At 42.6% G+C, this 13,025-nt stretch overlaps 2 protein-coding genes across 7 annotated transcripts; both read left to right on the forward strand.

Annotated features, from left to right (window-relative positions):
• Positions 1 to 1,228: 1,228 nt before the first annotated feature.
• On the forward strand, positions 1,229 to 5,754 carry LOC122036269 (probable methyltransferase PMT24). Its single transcript, XM_042595550.1, has 8 exons — positions 1,229 to 3,030; positions 3,111 to 3,260; positions 3,699 to 3,969; positions 4,073 to 4,183; positions 4,262 to 4,436; positions 4,719 to 4,991; positions 5,073 to 5,267; positions 5,354 to 5,754. The coding sequence occupies exons 1-8, from the start codon at positions 1,501 to 1,503 to the stop codon at positions 5,571 to 5,573; spliced, it is 2,925 nt and encodes a 974-aa protein (XP_042451484.1). The 5' UTR covers positions 1,229 to 1,500; the 3' UTR covers positions 5,574 to 5,754.
• Positions 5,755 to 5,882: 128 nt separating this feature from the next.
• LOC122036268 (kinesin-like protein KIN-7J) lies at positions 5,883 to 11,590 on the forward strand. 6 transcript variants are annotated; one of them, XM_042595544.1, is made up of 14 exons: positions 5,883 to 6,020; positions 7,007 to 7,257; positions 7,390 to 7,479; positions 7,552 to 7,652; positions 7,727 to 7,840; positions 7,897 to 7,978; positions 8,067 to 8,134; positions 8,260 to 8,319; positions 8,398 to 8,522; positions 8,793 to 9,126; positions 9,260 to 9,367; positions 9,447 to 10,451; positions 10,626 to 10,957; positions 11,040 to 11,590. In XM_042595544.1, exons 1-14 carry the CDS (start codon positions 5,998 to 6,000, stop codon positions 11,362 to 11,364), a joined length of 3,018 nt encoding a protein of 1,005 aa, XP_042451478.1. In that variant the 5' UTR covers positions 5,883 to 5,997; the 3' UTR covers positions 11,365 to 11,590. The 6 variants fall into 6 exon arrangements, with proteins under 6 accessions (XP_042451478.1, XP_042451479.1, XP_042451480.1 ...); XM_042595545.1 differs by having other exon boundaries at positions 11,043 to 11,590; XM_042595546.1 differs by having other exon boundaries at positions 9,480 to 10,451.
• Positions 11,591 to 13,025: the final 1,435 nt, after the last annotated feature.

The following is a 13,025-nucleotide window of genomic DNA, read 5'->3' on the forward strand; positions in this document are numbered from 1 at the left end:
TTCTGCGATTTATCTGAACAAAAGAATCCGTCGATCCGAAAAGATATGAGAAAATACCTTACCAGAAGACTCAACTGCAACATTCAATGTTGCACCATGACTGACGGAATAGAAGCATCGAGATCGTCGGACAAAATTGGAGAGGAGGAGAGGTGTCATAGTGACTTCTCTGGTTTTGGCTGCGAGCACTCCCGGCCACGAAAGCCGATAGCCAGCAACTTCTCGGGGCTCGACAACTATGACATATCGTAACCCAGTCGCGATATTGCCTAGCGACGCCGTCAGAGAGATTTTAATTTTGACGAAGAGATTATTTCATGCTTATGCATTGCTCTGATACCTTTGTTGACAGTTCTAAGCATGAAAAACAGTAAACACGAAAACTGTAAACACTTACAGCGATCTCTCGCAGATTTGCAATCGGCGTCGGTAAGATTTGCTGATGGAAAAATAATCACAAAATCGAAAAGCTTTTCATGGTTCACAAACCAAATCCCTCTTCGAGATTTGACATCTTGAATATTCTTCTATCCTCTTACAATCTTGTGCACATGGGCGAATCTTGCTTAGTGACCTTTCCGATATGGGATGAACCCTTTTTCAACCTTGCACACAGCAAGTCTCATCTCTTTTTTTTTTACTTGGATGCATATATATATATATATATATATATATATATATATATATATATATATATATATATATATATTAAGAAAGATGATTTTTTTTTTTATTAATGGAGGAAATGAATGAACTAAAAGATGAAAGGTTCAACATTTATTTCTCTAACCCACGCCTATCTTAATATACTTATATTTCGAAATCGTTTAAGTTTTATCATATGTATAAAAAAAAACTTGTTGAAAGATTATCATTATCAACTTTAATCAGTGTGCGAAAACTCACTACGATTCATTGTTTGCTATTCTATTTGATCCTTAAATTTTTTTGGCTATTATCTCAAAAAAAATAAAATTTAAAGTACTCTTTATTATTATTATCAATATGAAAAGAGTCTTTTTTTTATATATTAAAATAACATTTGTGCTCCATTTTAGAGCTATTTGAATTGATAATTTACTTCTTTGATAAAACATAATGCACTTTTGGCCTTGTTTTATTTAAAATAGCATTACTTTAAAATTGTTTTATATGAAAAATATTATGGAAAACGGATAAATTGTGAAGGGTAGAAATGAAAACTTCCCTTTCTTTATGATCCTTGGCGGCGGTAGGATACTGGATCACCGGCACCGCCTTCCTCTCCGCTCCAGCGCTCGTCGCCGGCGAGCGATTCGGTCTCTGTCTCCCGCGTTATTCGAGCTCCTCTCCCATCTCTGAGGCTGTGGATCTCTCCGATTCCTGTGCGGGCCTCCGAGCCTGAGGGATCTTGCGCCATTTGGACTCCAAGAACCGATCCTTCCGCCCTCCACTTGTCACCTCTGCGACGCCCTCTTCCTCCTCCTCAAAAGGAGTTGCCTAGGGAAAGGGAGACGACCAATGGCCGGATTAGCCAGGAGTTCTCGCGTGGGTAAGCGCCATGCCTCCTCCACATCCATGTCCTCCTTCTCCTACTATGTCACCATCGTAGTTTTCGTCGCCTTTTGCATCGTCGGCGTGTGGATGGTCTCTTCATCTAACGTCTCCCCGCCTAGATCCACAACTGCTGCTCGTGTATCTTCTTTTTCCTCCTCCAAATCTGGCGCTTCTCGCATTGTCGCCTTCAGAGATCCTCCTCTCGACACGGAGGAGGATTCGCAGAGCAGCCTACATGAAATCTCCACAAAGGGAAATGGTGACAGCGTTGACGAGGACGAGAAATCGGGTTATAAGATATCTTCATTGAGAGAATGGAAGGGATCCGATCGAGAAAATGAGGGCGAAGAGGATGGGAGCAAGTCCATTGTTGAAGATGAATCTAAAGGCAAGCAGGAGGCTGAGGAGGTAGATGAGTCGCCAAGGGGCGGAATGGAAGAGAAGAAGGAAGACGAAGAGGGTAAAAAGAGCGGCGACTTGGACGGAGGAACCGAGGAGGAGGGCAAGCGGCTGAGCGAGGAGGCGACCCATGAACTGGAGCTGAGAGAGCACGACGATCAGCTGCCCTCCGGCGGCGACGGCGACGGTGACGGCGAGGGGAACAAGATGCACCAACCGCAGCAGATTGAGGGCGAAAGCCAAGAGGAGCAGACACACGAGGAGCATCAGAGGCAACACGACGAACAGCTCCCGCAAGACAGCCAGGAGGAGCAAATACAGGAAGAGAACCAGAGGCAACGCGACGAGCAGCTTCCGGGCGATAGTCAAGAGGTGGAAAACCAAGAGGAACAGCAGAAGCAACAAGACGAACGGCTTCCGGGTGACAGAGAAGAAGACAACCAGCAAGGACCACTGCAGACGGCACTTGACAACATAGCCGAGGAGGACCGTGAGCAAGTCGAGGAGAAGATACGACAAGTTACCAATGAGAATGGGCAAGAAACAAATGCGGCAGAGGAGGGGCAACAGGAGAAAATAGAGGAAGAATCACTAAATGAGGGGCAGCAGCATCAACAAGCAGAGACAGGAGAAAATTCAGAAGACCAGCAGCATCAAAGCATAGAAATTGGAGGCGATGAAGAAGGCCAGCAGCAGCAGCAGCCATCAGAACGACAGATGGAAGAGGAAAGTTCAACTGAGCCAAGAGAAGTAAACAAGGAGCCACAGAGTGACGAGAGCCGCGTTGAATACTCTGATAACAATAAGGAAAGGAGAAAAGAGGAGGATTTGCGATCGATCGAAGAAGGTGGTGGTGGTGATAACGTGGAGGGAAGCGTTGGGAATTCACTTGGAGAGGAGTGGAAGCTGTGTAATGTTACTGCTGGTGCCGATTACATTCCTTGTCTTGACAATGAGAAGGCCATCAAGAAGCTGCACAACTTGAAACATTTCCAGCACCGCGAGCGGCACTGCCCAGAGGAAAGTCCGACATGCCTGGTTCCCCTTCCTGTTGGGTACAGACGATCCATTGAGTGGCCAAAGAGTAGAGATAGGGTAATTCTACCACTCTAATATTCGTTGCACATATATATATCTTTGGTACATTGAGGTTGTAATTGCTCCTCATGTTTCAGATATGGTACAACAATGTACCTCGCACAAAGCTTGCAGAAGTGAAGGGACATCAAAATTGGGTCAAAGTTGCAGGAGATTACTTGACGTTCCCTGGAGGTGGAACGCAATTTATACACGGGGCACTTCACTATATAGACTTCATTCAGCAGGTACAATAGTTATTTAGCAAGTCTAGGATTGAATTTGCTATAAATCATGATTGGTTTCAGTCTTTAGCCTAATTTAGTGATAGTATACTTATTTAGCTCATATAGACTATCCCAAGTATCCTACACCGTACAACATCCGGTACAACATCCAGTATGGAATGTAATTGGGTACATCATGAGGCACTAAATTGGGCAATGACGCAATATTGATGCTCTATTCATGTTTTTCTGATATACTAAAGAATCTCCCAAAGGTATTTAAACCATTTTCTGAGATACTGAAGATTGGCTAAAGGGATCAAATTCAAGGATATTGCCAAATTCAACAAGATAGCTATGTGAACTTGAACCATTTTTGTATTGATAAGATTGTGGGATTAACTCACATTGATTTTCTTGGTTTGCATGTGCTTATATAATCACTTATTTTGATCGCAGTCTGTACGTGGTATTACATGGGGCAAACATACACGTGTGATACTGGATGTTGGCTGTGGTGTTGCAAGCTTCGGAGGCTATCTCTTTGACAGAGATGTTCTTGCAATGTCTTTTGCTCCAAAAGATGAACATGAAGCTCAAGTTCAATTTGCACTTGAACGAGGAATCCCCGCAATATCCGCTGTCATGGGCTCTCAGCGTCTACCATTTCCCAGCAATGTCTTCGATGTTGTTCACTGTGCACGCTGTCGTGTCCCATGGCATGCGGAAGGTACTTGTCTCAACTTTCAGCTCTTCCTCTGGTTTCAATTTTCTTGTTACTTTGATTCTTGTCATTAATCAATAATGTCGGATCACTTAAATTAATGGTACAGGCGGCACTCTTCTCTTAGAACTAAACCGTGTCTTACGACCCGGGGGATTTTTTGTCTGGTCAGCGACACCAGTCTATCAGAAGCTCCAAGAAGATGTGGAGATCTGGAAAGGTTTGTTTCTTAGAGTTTGCCTTGCTTTGCTCCATCTAACAGAACTTTGTAAACAAAATTATAACATTACTATTTCAGCAATGCGATCTCTCACTGCATCCATGTGCTGGGAACTTGTTGCGATCAGAAAGGATAGATTGAACTCTGTTGGAGCTGCCTTCTTTCGGAAACCTGTTTCAAATGAGTGCTATGACAAGAGAAAGACTAGCAATCCACCCATGTGTAAAGAGACTGACAATCCCAACGCAGCTTGGTAAGATTCACTACAACAGTATCTTCTTTATCCTACAAAAATCTTATATGTTTCTTGAGATATACAACTTTATGTTCTTCAATTGTTTCTTGATTTCTGGAGGTTTTAAGATCTGATCGGTTCTAAGCTCCATTATAAGTGATGTCAAGTTCAAAAGTGAGTAGACACCTGTGAGGATAAATGCATCACTAGTTGCTATGAAACGGATTGACTTTCTTTGAACTGAGAATCCCTTTCTCTCAATCACTCTTGTTAATTACAGTTGCTATGATACCATTCCAGGTACATTCCCTTGGAAACCTGCATGCATAGAGTTCCAGTCGAACGGTCAGAACGAGGATCGCAGTGGCCCAAGGACTGGCCTCTCAGATTGCAGGTTCCCCCTTCCTGGTTGAATAGCTCTCAGACAGGAGTCTATGGGAAGCCAGCTCCTGTCGACTTCAAGGTCGACTACGAACACTGGAAGCGAGTCGTGGAGAAATCTTATCTATCTGGTTTGGGCATCAACTGGTCCAGAGTCAGAAACGTTATGGACATGAGATCAATCTATGGAGGGTAGGGTAAACTTACTCCAACAATTACCAAGGAAATTCTCTTTTGCATCTAAACAAAACCTTCCTTTATTATTTCTATCAGGTTCGCAGCTGCACTCAAAGATCTAAAGATCTGGGTGATGAATGTTGTGAACGTCGATGGCCCGGACACACTGCCAATCATCTACGAGCGTGGGCTTTTCGGCATATACCATGACTGGTGTGAATCCTTCAGCACCTACCCGAGAACCTACGACCTGCTGCATGCCGATCACTTGTTCTCGAGCATAAAGAAGAGGTTTGTGTTTCACCACCTCCGCGACTTGTTTTCGAGCAGAGAAAAAAGTATTTTTGACAGAACTCAAATCTGCGTGTTCTTTTCAGATGCGACATTGTGCCTTTGATAGCTGAGGTCGATAGGATAGTGAGGCCCGGTGGGAAAATTATCGTCCGCGACGATTCTGCCACCGCGAGTGAAGTGGAGAGTCTGTTGAAATCGCTCCACTGGAACGTACGCCTGACCTTCTCCAAGAACCGAGAGGGGGTGGTTTTCGCAGAGAAGTCAGATTGGCGGCCCAATAAATTAGCTGCTGCTGCTGCTTGAACGGACGCGATCGGCAAGAACATCATCTCCCGTGTCATCGCCACCTTGCCATTTCTTTGGTTCGGTTTCAAATTTTCTGATTTACTTGAGTAAATCATAGTTTTCGAAAATTTTCACTCTTTATGCTATCAGATTTTGTAAGTTTCAGCGCGTGCAATTAGAATTTAATGCATTTATGGCACATGATCTGTCGGGGAGCCGCTTCGCCGGGGGGGCTGGATCCGGACGTGGGGTAGCTGCGCCGGCGATGGAGGTGGTTGCGAGGCTGGTAATGTCGAACATCCCGGGGCTGCGAGGCAGGATTTCGCGCTGGCGTTGATGGCGAAGATGGCGGCGCTGAGGGAGGCGGGGATGGAGGACTCGCCCCCGAGCTCCGGTGGCGGCGGAAGGGGCTAGGAGCTCTGGGACCGTAGGAATTGCTAGAATGCGCGGCGCCTTCTCGAATGGGTATTTCTAAAATTAATTATTATTTATTTTAATTGCTTAAAGATTTTTAAAATAATTAAGGATATATTATTACTGAATATTATTCGCTCTCACCCATGTAATTAATCCTCCACGTGTCACATTGTCCCATTCTCAACAAAGTGATCAACAACAAAAAAAAAAATAAAAATCCAACTATAATTCTTATATTATCATTGTACGTTGAATTCGGATTCATGAATTAGTCAGGGCACTAATAAACAATCTATTAAACACCACATGGAATGGTTGTTCGGTGCCCGCGAGAACAGGGGAGGAATTAAATTGAAAGCGATCGATGAGCAAATCGCTACTAATTTAGTTTAGTTTAGTTTAGTTTCCTAAAGAATTTAAGTGCAATAACTCGCTTTATTTTTTCACTGTCCATAAAAAGATCAATTTTATCCATGGAACAAATTTGTCCTTCATCCCCCCACCTCCCCCGTAACAAGGACGGCGAGCTGGGACAGCTCCGCTTCTGTACTTGCTCTGCCTTCCCTCCACAATGTTTAACTTTTCTTTTCTCCTTCGAATGGCATCAAGCTTCCCATGTGAAATCTGTAATTGAAAAAGGCTGGTAAAGGAAAAGCTGGGAGTTGAAGGCGGGATTGAAGCCCATGGCGGGGACCATACGATCCACGGAGAAAAGACGAAGCTTCAGCGACCACCCACACAGTCGCGAGAAGCAGTTGAATCCAATTAATGGGGACGGCCGCTTCCCGATCCTCCCCATCCTCAAAAGATCAGGTTTGGAGGCGCAGAAAAAATTGGATTTTTATTTTTTGGGGGGACGGCGGAAGAAGAAAATAACCCTCGCGAGGGGTGGGGCTCCCTGCGATTCTTCTTCTTCTTCCTTCTCGTCCTCTAAAAAAAATCCCCATTTCTTGTTGGATTTTTTAGGTCGACGCGTGCCGCATTGTCTTCCGCACTCCATGTTTAACTATCTGGAAGATCTTCGTTTTATGCAGGTCGGAGTGCGTTAAGGTTTCGATGGAGAGCGTCGCCGGCGAGGAGCAGGCGGAGAAGGCCGAGGAGGTCGGCGGCGGCGGCAGGGGAAAGGAGGAGAGAATACTGGTCTCCGTCAGGGTGAGGCCGCTCAATGCCAAGGAGATCGAGCGCAATGACACCGCGGATTGGGAGTGCATCAACAACACCACCATTGTCCTGAAGAACAGCAACCTCCCGGATCGATCTGTGTATCCAACAATGTTTACTTTTGGTAAGTGTTCTCCAAATTGCATCTTTTACTTTTCTTGACTTCTTTCTTGGTCGACTAATCTTTTTCTAGCGCATCTATATCTTCTTGTATGGCTAATACTTTGTCTTCTTTCTTTCCTTTCCATATCGATAGATAGAGTATTTGGGTTCGAATGCAGCACCAGAGATGTGTATGAACAAGGAGCCAAGGAAGTTGCTCTGTCTGTTGTCACTGGAATTAATGGTACTAATTCTCTTTTTCTTCTTCAAAATGAGAGAAAAACTTTCATTCCTTGTGCTTTCTCATTTCATTCAGCAACTATTTTCGCCTATGGACAAACTAGCAGCGGAAAGACATACACTATGACCGGGATAACCGAGCATAGTGTCGCCGATATCTATGATTACATCAAAAGGGTAACAAGTTCTACTTTCCTGCAATTAGCTTTCTGTTCTTGAATCTGTATGATTAAATTGCTTTGATTCCACAGCACAAAGAGAGAGAGTTCGTCGTGAAATTCTCAGCTATGGAGATATATAATGAAGCAGTTAGGGATCTCCTCAGTGTGGAGGCTTCCTCACTTAGGCTTCTCGATGATCCAGAGGTAGAGTTCTCTTGATACTCATTTCAGTAAACAATGTGATCTTATTGTTTTTGTAGAGAGGAACTATAGTGGAGAAACTTACAGAGGAAACTCTTAGGGATGAAAACCACCTTAAGGAGCTTCTTTCCATTTGTGAAGGTGTAGCACACTATCTCCTTCATAATTATACATAGTTTGACCTAGAATGCTATATGCTTACTGTTTTTTTTTTTCCGTCGTACTGCAGCTCAAAGACAGATAGGGGAAACCGTGCTGAACGAAACAAGCTCTAGATCTCATCAGATACTTAGATTGGTTAGTTCCTTTAGTCGTATCAACTAGAATTTGCACTCTTCCAACATATTATCAATCACCTTATTCCCATGTTGTTTGGCTTTGGCGGTTATGTTATTCTAATGTTCTTTATTTTTTTATGCCAGACAATCGAAAGCTCGACTGGAGCGTTTGTAAGTAGAAATAGCTCCGTAGCGGCAACCGTGGTATGGTTTTTGTTCGTAGCCAAATTATGATATTTCAGAATGTAAAATGCCACATCTGAGAATGTTTCCTTTGGACAGAATTTCGTAGACCTTGCAGGTAGTGAGCGTGCATCTCAAGCCTCATCTGCTGGAGCTAGACTAAAAGAAGGTTGCCATATCAATCGAAGCTTGCTTACCCTTGGAACTGTTATCCGAAAGTTAAGGTTGTTTAACTCTTTTACATGTATCCAAGGATTTTAGTCTTTTTTGATCCTTTTGATTCTATATAACCTTTTAAGTAAACACACGTATTTGGTGTTCTTTAATATTGTGAAATCCAGTGTTGTTTGATCTATTTTGAGTCATAGTACATGCTTTACTTTGGACGCATTTATGATTACTACTAAAAGACACCTTAAATTCTGTTCTTAACATGATCTAATGATCTAATTCACACTTTTATTGCATGATCTAATGATCTTATGTTGCTGCAGTGAGGGAAGAAATGGGCATATTCCATATCGAGATTCAAAACTGACACGTATATTACAATCATCCTTGGGGGGTAATGCAAGAACCGCTATTGTCTGCACGATGAACGCTGCTCATAGTCACGTTGAACAGTCCCGGAACACCCTCTTGTTCGCAAACTGTGCAAAACAAGTAGTCACAAATGCACAGGTGAATGTGGTGATGTCTGACAAGGCATTGATCAAGCATCTACAGAGAGAAGTCACCAGATTGGAGAGCGAACTCAGTAATCCAGGATTAACCTCCCGCACTACCCATTTCGAAGCTCTAAGGGACAAAGATTCACAAATCAAGAAGGTCATTAAAGAGATAATGTTTTAGCTCTTAATGCACCAACGTTCAACTTTCTACAACCAAAAGTTTTTTTTACCTCACTTCATCGGAGCTTCTCACTATATTCTGAATGTTGTTTTTCTAAATCCTCATACAGATGGAACGAGACATCATAGAGCTGATGCAGCAAAGAGATCTTGCTCAGTCTCGTCTCGATGATTTGCTTAGAGCCGTAGGTGACAATGAACAAGCTTCAAGACTATGGGTATGGTTCCAAAACAAGTTCACCAAAAGTGTCCTATAAGTCGTCTTTGTCTTGTTAAAGTTTGTTTATATTTGTGTAGGATGAATTGAGTCAGTCTTCTATAGTATCACAGATGCAAAATACCCAAGAAGATGTGTGCTCGATTTCTGGAACATCTAGAGCCGCATATCGAAGTCCAGATTTTTATTCTACAAGATTGTCCAGCTCATCAGGCATTGCATATCAAAGTCCAGATACTGAATCTAGAAGATTTTATGATACATCAGGCACTGCATATCAAAGTCCAGAAATTGAATCCACAAGACTTTGCACGTCACACGAAAGCAATTACGAAGATGAAAATCATTTAGAGCTCCATAGGAAACTGGACAATGATCATGACATCTCACCTAGGCATTCAGTTAGTAGTTCTGCAACCAGCGGAATGATCTTACAGTGGCGAAGGGGCAAGGGCTTTAAATCCACGCAAGAAAAAATTGAAGATCACTGCAAGGAAGTTAGGTGTATCGATATGCATGCTTTGAGCACGAGCAAAAGCGAGGAATCCAGTGCTGCATCAATGATTCAAGACAATGATAGTCTACCATCTCAGGGCGAAGTGACTGACACAACAAAGCTTGAAAATCCTGGATCACATCATGGGGTCGGCATAGATTCAATACCTAGGATGGAGCAACCAATGGATACCACAACAAGTGCAGTTGGCGTTATCATAAAACCATGTGCCGGTACTTCATCTCTGCTGCCCAAAATGGATAAAGTAATGGCCTCTGGGGAGTCGGCACAAACTAGGAGTGGTAATAGCCATGGGATGCTAATGATTGCTTCATCTTTTTCATCTGAAGATGAGACACAACTTGATGCCATATCAGATGGTGTTTTAACAAACACGTCTGAGTTTGGTCATCATGCAAAAAATGTGGCACGTTCGCATGAAGAATCTCACAGAACTATCGAAGTTTCAGGTGATGTGGTCGGAACCGGGGATATTTTGATTGTTCATGAGGACAATGCGACAAACATCAGTAATTGTTCTCCAAGGGTTGTTCAGAGTCAGCATCACAGGGAATTACGTGATGATCAGGTGAGAAATCTCCCTTCTAACATGTGATACCCTTCTTTTATAACCGCATAATAAACCGATGCACATTTGTCCATGTAGGACTAGTGGGCGTGAAGCATCCTAACTTCGATGTCTGCAATTATGCACCTAACGTGCCATTATGCTAATCAGTTTCACTACTGTTTCTTGTTTTAGGAGAACCAAGACTCACAAGTTGAAGATTCTGAAGTTGAGAAAACTATGATGGATGTGGGAATAGACTCAGTACTTTATCCGGTTGAATCTCCTTCAAGATGGTCATTTGATTTTGAGAGGAAGCAACAGGAGATAATTGAGATTTGGCACGCCTGCAATGTGCCCATGGTCCACAGGACCTACTTTTTCCTTCTTTTCAATGGCGATCCAACCGACCCCATCTACATAGAAGTGGAACACAGAAGGCTATCGTTTCTGCAAAACACATCGTCTCATGTTCATTGTGCCACAGCAATAGCACCTGAGAGTAGCCGAAATCCTACTTCTTCAAGGTACATCTCTTCCCTCGTTCCTTCTCTTTCGTCATTCAAACTAGATTTGTATCGTAATACTAGTGCCATTCAAATTTTTCAGCAGCCTAAGGTGTCTCCGTCGCGAAAGAGAAATGTTGTACAAGCATATGCAGAAGAAGCTAACTCTGCAAGAAAGGATCTCATTGTATACCGATTGGGGAATCAATCTTGACTCCAAACAGAGGAGATGGCAGCTCACCCAGCGCATCTGGACCCAAACGGACATGGCACATGTCAAGGGGAGTGCTTCCCTTGTGGCGAAGCTAATCGGTCTCGTGGGGCAAGGGCAGGTCCTCAAGGAGATGTTTGGACTCAGCTTCCTACCACAACAAACTAATCACAAATACTTCATCTGGAAGAACAAAAAGTCAACTTCTATTGCATGATCCACAATTAACTGCCATGGACAGTTTGACTTCTACTAATTACATATATATTTTAATCTTTTTTTTCTTCTCATTTCTGTAATCTTGTGATTCTTTAATTATGGACTCTACCTTGGTTTTCTCATGAACTTGGACAAAAATATGATGATGGTGAAATAGGAGATAACATTTTATGTAGAGTGATTGCATTATGATTATAAATTATAAAGTCTCGGCATCAATTAAAGTTTTATGTAAAAAGTCAACTACGGGATGTAAAAGTCAACTTCTTTACCCTCTTTATAAAAAATAACTCCTAGACTTTCAAAGTTAAAAATGTTGAATAAAAGTAAATGGAGAAAATGTGGAAGAGCAAAAAGATTTCATTGTAAATGGGACTTTAGTCTCATATTAGGAGTGTCATAGTATGATGGTTGATTTATATTGATTTACATGCATTGAAGATGTGTATAAATGTATGGGGAGAGGTTTTCTCTCACGTGTGGGTAGTGGTGCAAATTCAGTGTTCGGATTGCATTGAATCATGTTGACTCGTGTGCGGGCATGATTTGTGCTCGCCGAATGCTGGCCCGATCGAGTCAAAATTCGTCCAAGTGGAATAGAGGTTGCGATCACATGTAAAAACACATAGACGCAGCGAGCAACTCTTGCTCGACAGAGTGCTTGTGAAAGCCATCGCCGGAGGTGGGGGCGAATCTGTTTCAAGGAAACTGTATTAGTTGCAAGCCTCAGTCTGTTTCCCAGTCGGCCTCTCCACTCGCACAGCCAGCTCGACCGACCTGTCTGCCTGCTTCGCCCGGTCGGCCTGACTACTTAGACTGAGTCCGATAAGTCGCTCTTCAGCACGTAGCAGAAACTAGCCCCTGCTGAATTTAGATTTTATAATTTTAAATTCAGCTAAGTCTCTAAAAATCTCCGACAACAAATTATTTTTGTCCAACAAAAAATACCTTTAAATTTTATTTCCCTAATTAGTAAACATCTCTATTAAAACTTTAGAAAAAAGGAAAATGAAAATAAAGGTAGAAGAAAAGTAGCAATTGCATTAATACTATTCACAAGGAAACATATGGAGAGTATGCTTTACCTTTTTCTTTATATAGGTGTTGACTTTGACTTTGAGCTCGTGACTGCTTAGTTTTTAAAATTGGTCAACGTGGATCTAAACATCAATCTTTTATTGTTTATATAGAATACTTCAATTTGCTCTAAAAAAAATGACAAGGACCTAATTCAAAATTTTCGAAAGACAAGCAGCTCATTGGAATATTTTCCTGGGGCCCCCACTCGGATTATTGTAAATTTTGGAACGCGAGATCGCGCACTGCGCGACGCGCCGTGTTCGCGGAGCGAATTCGGCAACCCAAACCCGAGGCCGTCTCCATCCCCTGCACGAATGGAGACTGGTCTCTATGCCGGCTCATTAGTAATTCGCCACGTGTCGATTTTGATAGGTATTGTTCACCGTTATAACAAGTTGCTGTCTGGAAAGTGATAGGGGATTTTAATGGCGATGGGATCTGCAGAAGCGAGACCGAATTGGATACTTCTTCTTGGCTCACTCCACCTCGGGACTTTATGAATGGACCCTTCAAAAAGTAGAAATTCCATTCAAAATGCTACCCAAGCTACGATATCTTCAAATATTAAATTAATAAACT

This window comes from Zingiber officinale, unplaced genomic scaffold (assembly GCF_018446385.1).
Source record: "Zingiber officinale cultivar Zhangliang unplaced genomic scaffold, Zo_v1.1 ctg135, whole genome shotgun sequence".
In the NCBI taxonomy this organism is placed as follows: domain Eukaryota; kingdom Viridiplantae; phylum Streptophyta; class Magnoliopsida; order Zingiberales; family Zingiberaceae; genus Zingiber; species Zingiber officinale.